The 9,217-nt window shown below is 42.1% G+C and overlaps 1 protein-coding gene across 3 annotated transcripts; it reads right to left on the reverse strand.

Moving 5' to 3' along the window:
- Window positions 1–625: 625 nt before the first annotated feature.
- On the reverse strand, window positions 626–7,504 carry LOC136477692 (sister chromatid cohesion protein PDS5 homolog C-like). 3 transcript variants are annotated; one of them, XM_066475935.1, is made up of 15 exons: window positions 7,056–7,504; window positions 6,081–6,311; window positions 5,829–6,010; window positions 5,150–5,276; window positions 4,870–5,061; window positions 4,516–4,566; window positions 4,336–4,444; window positions 3,758–4,227; window positions 3,234–3,338; window positions 2,880–2,962; window positions 2,558–2,609; window positions 2,367–2,435; window positions 2,261–2,289; window positions 1,519–1,581; window positions 626–1,439 (listed from the first exon to the last, which is right to left on the reverse strand). In XM_066475935.1, the coding sequence occupies exons 1-15, from the start codon at window positions 7,173–7,175 to the stop codon at window positions 977–979; spliced, it is 2,346 nt and encodes a 781-aa protein (XP_066332032.1). In that variant the 5' UTR covers window positions 7,176–7,504; the 3' UTR covers window positions 626–976. The 3 variants fall into 3 exon arrangements, with proteins under 3 accessions (XP_066332032.1, XP_066332030.1, XP_066332031.1); XM_066475933.1 differs by having other exon boundaries at window positions 3,758–4,444; XM_066475934.1 differs by having other exon boundaries at window positions 627–1,439; window positions 3,758–4,444; window positions 6,081–6,284.
- Window positions 7,505–9,217: the final 1,713 nt, after the last annotated feature.

Consider the following 9,217-nt stretch of genomic DNA (forward strand, 5'->3'; position numbering starts at 1 on the left):
CACCCTATGAATAGCTTGAGAATATTATGGAATGTCAAATTCCAAGTCAAATAGCCTATAATCCATTGAGTAGATTTCAATTTCTCCAAAATGAAGGGATCCAAACGGGCCCTTAGTGTTATTAGGCTAGTGACCTCGTTCGGCTTACCTTATATTCTAGCTTATTCGACTTCTTTTTTCAGCCAGAATAGTTTTTTTTCTCACAACAATTCAGCCGAAACAGTCAATTTGAGCCCAGCGAACGGGGCCACTTGCAACTTTGCATTCTCTCGAGTTCGACGAACCGCCTCTGTTGAGGAGACCAGCCCAACGTATTTAGGACTTGCTAATTCATATTCCACGGCGGAGGAAAGCGACAGGCAAACCCTACACCAAAGGTTCTTCGGTTTTCTTCTGAATCAGGGGCGTCTGCAGCTACAAACTACGATCACCCTTGAAAAGATTGCTGTTCAGTGGATTCCTGTTGCTATTCAGTGGATTCCTGTTGCTATTCAGTGGAACAGTGGATTCCTGTTGCTATTCAGTAACAAAAGATTGCAAGGGCTGCAGAGGCCAAGCTGAAGATTACAAGAGCAATTAGTTAGCTTGCAGCAGAGAAACAAGCCCAACTTGAAAACCAGGCCAACATCCAAAAAGGTACATTTGCTGCAAAATCCACTGCTGATTATAATAAATAGAACATCAATAAGCTACAACAACACCCGACAACACGATGCCATGGGCCTCACAGCGAGCATAGGGTTCATTCCGCTTAAGGCTCAGCACCAATGCACCATGGATCTTACCACAACGAACACATGTTACTCCTAACATTACACAGCTATAGCAAATGTTGCTTCCACACCAAACTACTAGAGACCAATCAGACGAAATTTCGAGTTAACACTCAATAATACATGGTGCAGTGCCAATACCTCTGCCTAAAGGAACAAATCTAGGGAGCACATCCATTTACAAGAGTTCATCAGCGTTAATTTCAAGCCTTCCTTCTGCGCTTCTTTCCTGTAGAAGCATTTCCTGATGCCTCCTGCTCTATTTCAGCAGCCTTGACTTCTTTCTCCTTCCGCTTCTCTTTGTCAGCATCACTCTTCGCGGGAGTACCAGCATTTTTTGGTTTCCGACCTGGCCTAGCTTTTCCATCAGTGGACTTGCCTTCATCCTTTGAATCCTTGCCTTTGCTAATAGCCTCCTTGGGTTTGGTCGCACTCTTATCATCATCTTTAGGCAATTCATCCTTTGTCTCAGTTGATACACTAGCTTTGCCCTTGGAGCTCTTCTCAAGTTCCTTTTTAAGGTTGGGGCCAGTTTTAGGTGTTTCTTTGGCATCCTTGCCGGCAGTTTTCCCCTTTGTGCTCGGAGTAGCTGAGTTACTAGGTGTCCCATTGCTGGATCGCACACCTTTTGGACGTCCTCTTTTCTTTGGAGGATCCACAGCATCACTGCAACCACGCAGAAAACAATAGTCTCAGAAAAGCGACAGGCATGAGTCATCGTGACTTATTTGAATCAATTACTTACCTTTTAGGTGTTTCTGTATTTTCTTCCTTCACCGCATCCGCTTTTCTTTTCCTGCCTCGTGGCCTGTTGAAACAAACAATAACACAAACTTAACAAAACCACTTATCGAGAGGCATGAGATTATGCTTGGAATTCAGATAAATAACCAATTAACAATTGCCAGCAGGGGCTTATGCAGTTTGACTAGTTTACAACTAACATTTCCCTCGTACTTCTTTCAGAAAAAACAAACAATTTCCAGACTAAGAGATGGAACTTGACTAACATTATGCTATTTCGAACAGCTGTGGAGTGACCATAGCAAACCAAGAAACCAAAACCAATGCTCGGTACTGATTGACACTTGACACAATGGCAAGCCAAGCATTTGAAAAATTAAGAAAGCAGGGAGAAAACTACGCATGTATCACACTGAAAGCAGAGAATCACACTACTTCACCAAAACCCAGACCTTTAACTATTCAGGAGATCAAGTTTATGAGCGTCCACACATGCAGATGCAGGTGAGCAAAAATATTAGCAGCAAGGCATTAAACACTGAGACAGTGACCCTATTCTCGTAAGGGCAAGTAAACAGTGACCCTGTGCATTGCATATTCTTATAATACAATATGGGAACTAGTTCTACTGCCGGCTGATGCATGAACAAATATCCAAATTTGAAGTTGTAGTTAATGACACAGATATAGCTGTAATTTTGACATTGCAAATGCAAAAATAGCACAAAGATGAGTTTGCTTACGTTTCCGATGCCACAGAAGCTCCCTTCTCCTGTCAGAGTAAAAGTAAATCAGAAACAAGGAATCAGTACCAAATTCTAAAATCATCATGAGGTGAAATGTGCATACCTCACTGATGAATTCCCACTTTTCATCCCTCAGCAGTAGTACCTCTACATCCCCATCATTATATGCGACCTAGGCTCCAGAAAGGGAAGAGAACATGACGAAAAGAAACAAAAATTAAATAAAGATCCATTAATTATTTTTCCTGCAAGCTAAATAGCCAGGGCAGGATATAGCAGTGCACAAAGACACACCTTGTGCCTCTTAGAAACAGAATCAAATGACTCCACAACACCATTGTAGAACCTGCAAAATAATAAAAAGTATTAAAATCTGGAAAAGAATAAAAATAGTAAGCCACCAAATGTGATTTGCTAAATCCAAATCGTAATATTCATTTCTAGAAGAGCAACCATCAGAAAGAAAATGCCAGATTTAGAACTACTAAAATATAAAAAGACATAGAAACGGATTTACAAATAATAATGGCTACGTTTATAATATCAAACAGAGAAGAAAATAACCAGCTCGACAAGCGTCAAAAGTTCAGAATATTGAATTGTTCATTCTACTTACATCTTATCATCTGGCCACCAAACTTTGATCCTTGCACCAACTAGACTTTTATCAAGGCCTTTGCTTTTCCTTAAACGAGGAGGCTGTAAAAAGAAACTCAAGAATCAGATTTAGGTACCTAAACAAACAAACAAAGTAACAAACAAACAAAGTTCTATGTGCATACGACATATATAGTGCTCACACTAGAATATTCAAATAATAAGACAGATATAAAACTATTAAGAACTTGTTAGGTATCAACATGAAGAAAACTCTTGACCAAGCAAAAGACCAACTGATCAAACATTTCAAGCTCAACTAGACATCGAAAAACACTCTATTGCAATAATTTTAATCAAGCCTGCCCTCTACCTCTTCAGTTTCTTGTTCTTGCTTCATCTTAGGTGTGCTATTCTCTGTGCTTTGCCCTTTGGTTCTACCTGGGCCCCTGGTCGAAGATTTCGGCGATATCATTTCCTGCATTGTGGTAAAAGAGTCAGCACACTAATCACTATTAAAGGGGCAACACGATAAAAGGCAAGGAAAAAACATGATGGCGTATCCAACAAACTGTTGAATGTTCATGCAATTAAATCTCTAGGTTTCAATTCCAGCAAAGGTAGACTCAAACCAGCAACTAAAAGTCAAGGAATAACAAAGTTACAAAAAATAGAATATTCTAAATACATGTACTTGTTTTAGACTAAAAAGTAAAGAAGACTTGTTACCTAGCAACAGTAAAGAGTAAACTTACAAAATATGTTATCGAACAAATAAATAGACATTCAAAGAAAACTATAAGACCATGTTGTACACAATAGAGGGAGGACTAACTGTAAAAAGCAGACCATATTGATAACTCAACACAAATCCTGTTAGTGTTAAGAGAGAAAAACCTTTAAGCTCAGATCCTTGGCAGGATCATCCCCAGAAAGAGTTTCATCCTTCTGCTGTTTTGAACTGTTCTTTTGAGTCTTCTTAGATGATTCTCCTTCACTAGCCTTCTTTGCGGAAGACTTCTCATCCTTAGCTGATCGTTTTGCCAACTTCCCGGCTGAATCACCTGCCTCCTTGACCTTTTTCAAATCCAGACCTGAAGATTGATCCTTTCCAGCAGCCTTCTTCTGCGATGACTTTGGGCCAGGAGGACGGCCTCGCTTTGGTTTAGTAGGTGTACTATCAGCACGCCTTGATGTATCATCAGCTGCTCCATTGGTACCCTCTGAAGATGCTACAAGATCTTCCTTTTTAGTGTCAGCATCAGAATGCACAGTTGCTTCACATTTATCAGACGGTTTGAGCTTAGTACTTTTGTCTGAATCAAGGGCAGCTTTCTTTTTGGGCTTGGAAGCATTGGACTCAGCACCTTCATTGTGGTCAGATTTCAACTGATCAGCATCTGCTATGTTTTCAGCATTGCAAGGTTTTTCAATCTTCTCTTTTGTGGAAGGTGGTCCTTGATCATCAGACTCACCAGTATTTGGTGGAGTAGCACCACTGCTAATAGCAGTACCTGTATTGCCATTCATAGAAGTACCATCTTGTTCAAGACGGCTAACATCTTGCTCAGCCTTTGAAGATTCCTGCCAAAAAAAAAGATGCATGCTGTTGTTAGATCAGCCATTTACATAAATACAGAAGATGCAGATCATACCTGAGGTAATTCATCAGAAATAGTCCTTTCAGAGAGCTTGCCATCATCCACCTGAACATTAAGACATCAAAGTAAGACACAAATCAATTAAACAGCACCTCTTCCAGCATTTGAAAGTAGTTAATTTCATTCTACATAGTACAGACTAATCATGGTTTCAACTCCCAAATCATTCAATTCAACTTAGTGAAGTAAACAATGTGCATTACATTCATATCTGAAACAAAACAACAAAGAAAGAGAAAACAAGATTGCCTATTCTAGCACCTGTAAGAATGGCATAACAGTTATCAAGCAAACAACAACGCAAATAACTTCCAACATTAATCATAGCAAGTTAGTAATTTAACTAACCGTGTCCTTCCCAGAAGGATCAACATTGTTATCTTCCCTGTCATCTGAAACCTCTTCACAAACTGATGCGACGATTTGGCTGTATTCGCTCAAGGAAGTGCCTTTTAGTGATTGCAGAAAGACTGGCTTAAGTTTTTCACGGCATGTGTCTATCACTTTTTCAGCGAGCTCAAAGGAAGGTGAAGAAGATTCCTGGAAATAAAATCAATGATTAGATCATGTAAACCTTATGCTATGAATGTAAATCTATGTTGCTGATGTGAGAAATTAAGGATGATACCTTTTCTTCTTTTCTAACATTTTGGAGTAGACATGAAGCAAGCTGTGGTTGGACATCCTCACTCTCCTCAATTACCAATCTCATTATTGTTTCCATGCAGGATATGACGGCTTCTGAATGTCCAGAACTGAAATAAGACACAGAAAAGTTCAAAACTTGTACACAGAATATAAGAATACAACACATACTTCTGAAACCAAGAGATCTGACCTATTTAACAAATTTAGCAGCAGGATATAGTAAAGCAAAGATTAAGAACAAAATACAGAAGATTCATTTATCATTATTCAATAGCCAGAGTGGGAACTTCTACCTCCCAGCAAGAGAAACAGAGCAATGACAAGTTTAGAATTGCAATTTCAACATTAGCAGTTAAGCAAGGCTGGCAAAATTACACACATATAGTTTTAGTAATAGTATCTAAATAGGAAACAAATCAGACGCCAAAAGAAGATTATGCGATTTCATTTCCTGTACAGAACAGATCCAAGAAAAAAAAGGAGCTATCCAATGCTCGTGTTAATTAATAAATCTTAGACGTATAAACTATGCTAGACAAATTTAAAGCAACTTGAGAATGCATCCAGGATATATCTTAGCAAACACACGTTTTAGCACATCAAGAAATTCAGAAAGAGGAGAAACAGATGAAGCTAAGGCGAATTAAGATATTTCTTACTTAACAGTCCTCAAGAAGTGATGGAACATATCATTTATCAAATCGTCACATTCAAGATCTAGCATCACCACGCAGGACCGAACTTTTGCCACAGTATCAAGAATTGAAGTTCTCCTTCCAAAGAAGGGGCTCTCTATGTCATCCAGATGCTCGAAGGCCCCCACAATTAAAGAGAATACATCCTAAAACCAAGTAAAAACATATGTAAGTAGACAGTACAGCAGAACTCATTTTATTCAGGGTAGACTATACCTTCATTGCATCGTCATCATATGGAGCATCGGGCGCCGTGATCCGTGTGATCTCAGATATGCATGATGCCACGCCAAGTCTAACATTTGAATCAGCATGGCCCAGCAGCTCTTTCTTGACCAGAGCTTCAGTTGCTGGGCGAAGAGCATTCGATGTGCTTTCGGGAGGTGACTGCTCTACTTTAAGTAAACACTCCTCAACTTCCTGCATGAACATCAACCAACTTGATGACTTCATACGATTCAACAAGCCTAGGTAGGTCAGTTAGCAAGATCAAAGTCTTCATATTTACTCAAATGGTATAAGTACATCATTCCCAGTAATCTAAACCATGGCAAATTACTATGTACAGCAAGAAAAAATGAAATCTGGAGCAGTAGTGAATAACTAGGCTAATGCCAAACTCGAATCCTATATTCGTCACAAAACCCAATCAAATCAATAAGATACTAAGAGGCCAACATTTCCAGTTTCCTTTCAAACCAAACAGCACCATCAAAACTACAAATAGAATCGCCATGATCGGCATTTCCAATAGATAATTACTCCACGTTTCAAACCCAAAAAAACAGAGACAGAATTCAAGTTCAAGGAGAAGTCTCGAAAGGCAATGATAAAAAGTAAACTGATTCCAAGGAAATCAGATAACTCCGTATAACAACAGTCCAGCACGGAGAACACTCCACAGAACACACTTCCTGTTTCGTCCGAACAAAATAAATTTCGAATTTCGTAGCACGGAAGACAACTCAAAAGCAAATCATCAGGCCAAGTAGCATTTCATCCGCGACCCAACCAATCAACATATCGCGAACAACAGGTAAGAGCACAACATTCACCCGGTTCCTACTCATACTCGATACAAACCGAGCTGTAACCGCGCCGGCAAACACGACACATCGTTGAAGCGCAGTCCTAACATGTGCATAACAATCAACGAGAGGAGAACAAGCGGTAAAGGGGGAGCAGGCTCACGATGAGGAGGTTGAGCAGGTCCTCCGCGTCGTCGGGAGGCGCCTGCAGCCGTTCCCCGACCTCCCTGAGCCGGTCCTCCAGCTGCCGCATCTCCTGTTCCGCGGCAGGATCCTCCGCCATTTCCCCGGCCGAAACGGGGGTCTACGCGGCCAGATCGAGAGCGCCCGCTCTAGATCTGCCACGGCTAGGGTTTCCCCTCGCGGCGCGAGTGCGGGGTGCGGCGGGCCGAGAGCGGGCGCCTTTCACGCTCGGCGTCCCGCCCCGCGGAGGAGCACGGGAGGGTTTAGCGGTGGAGCGGTGGTGGATGACGAGGGAATCCGCAGCGGTATTCCCTTCTCGCCCCCGCCCCTCTCCTCTCTTCCGCGCGACGCGACGAGGTTTAGGTGCGGGCGGGGGCGTGCGTGAGAGAGGTGGTGAGGTTTGGAAGAATCGGCGGGCGGTTTATGGGGGTAGCCGCGGGCGGGCGGGTGGTGGTTTGGACTTTGGACTGCGCACTTCCGCGGGGTCCGCCAAAATTGCCAACGTCCCGGCAACGCAGCCCCGAGAACCCCCAGCGGACGGACATGTCGGGTGACCATGGAATCCTCTTCACCTGAGGGGACCTCGCGTCCGCGGACGGCCTGGCGGTCTGCTGTGGCTTGGCTGGCCTCCGCGGCTCCAGGCGGCTCCACCTCACTCCTCTTGATCTCGGCCGTCGACTCGCGTGGGGAGCCCGGCCGATGGCTGCCACGACGCTCGCTGTGACCGAAATGGTAGTTCGGCGCCGGATACGCTCTATGTACTGCGCCAAGCTATCTTTGAAAGTAGGAGTACATAGCAAGAAAAACGATAGGAGTTCTGTTCTGTTTACCTGGTCAAAGACGACGGCAATGCGAGGTGGCGGTGGTGATGACGCTTCAGGGATGAAGTAGCGGCAACGACGGTGGTCTTTGAATCGTAGGCAACGAGTAGACATATCACCGATGCCAGCACTATTTCAATAGTACTTTTCAGCGAACGAACAATGTTTTTCTCTCACAACAAATCACCGTAAGCTAAATTTTAGTGAAACGAACAGGGCCATAAACAATATACTAGGTATATGTTTGGTATGTCGAGAGGTAGAAGAAAAGGTCCGGCGAAGGGGGTATATATACAAGCGGAGCACCAACGGTTCGTTGGATTACTGCGATCCAACGGATACGCGTTACTCCGCGCAGACACATTTGACGCATTGGCGTCATATCGCGTGAATGTGTAATAAATAAAACATAATTTTGAATGAGAAGATATTATGCATTGAACCGGTATATCTTCTTTGTTGTCGCGTACCGAGTGGCACTAGCTAAGTATATTTACATGTTTCTTAACTATGATTTCAAATATTCACAAATATGTCACGATGAATCTAGAGTATCACCTAATGATACCATATAGGTCATCCAAAGCTTAATTTAACGAGTCTATATATCATGCCTTGAATAGTTATGGTTGTACCTCTATCGAGAGAATATTGTGACACTCTTTAGGTCTTGTTTAGATTCGAGGTCCTATTTGATCATCAACTAATATGTTAACTAGTTCTTAGCTATCACTCAACTAAAAATTAGTTGTTAACTATCCTCAGCAACGAAGTTTGTTATAAATGGGCAGCAACTTTCCATCATATTTTTATGCCATACAACTCAGGCTGTAAGCCTGTGATGTTCTACCTAGGTGGACATTCAGCCTGTTCGGTTGGCCGGTTCGTGAAGAAGTACTGCTGGCTGGTTTGTGTGAGAGAAAAATACTATTCCGGTTGAAAATTTACGATCGTTTACGACAAGCCACAGCCAAACGACCAGGCTGATTAACCAGTGTCCATCCACCTAACCAGACAACCTGGTATGCAGTATGTTTCATGGGTCTTTCCTTTCCATTTGCCACAGTCATATAATTTTAACTATGTCAAGTAACGAAATGTTTGGTCCATGTTGGCTAACGAGATTCGGCCCATAGTTCCTCTCATTAGTAATTAGGCCCATGAGCCATGTATTATTGTATCAGGCCTCCATGCTTCATAAAATGCCTAATATCATGTTTGCTTTCGTTTTTTCCTTTTATCGCTTCAAAATATATAGTAAGAGCTAAGTTATTGGGAGTATCATATGAAACACTCAAAATATATAGAAAAACTATAAGAT

This window comes from Miscanthus floridulus, chromosome 8 (genome assembly GCF_019320115.1).
Source record: "Miscanthus floridulus cultivar M001 chromosome 8, ASM1932011v1, whole genome shotgun sequence".
Classification (NCBI taxonomy): Eukaryota; Viridiplantae; Streptophyta; class Magnoliopsida; order Poales; family Poaceae; genus Miscanthus; species Miscanthus floridulus.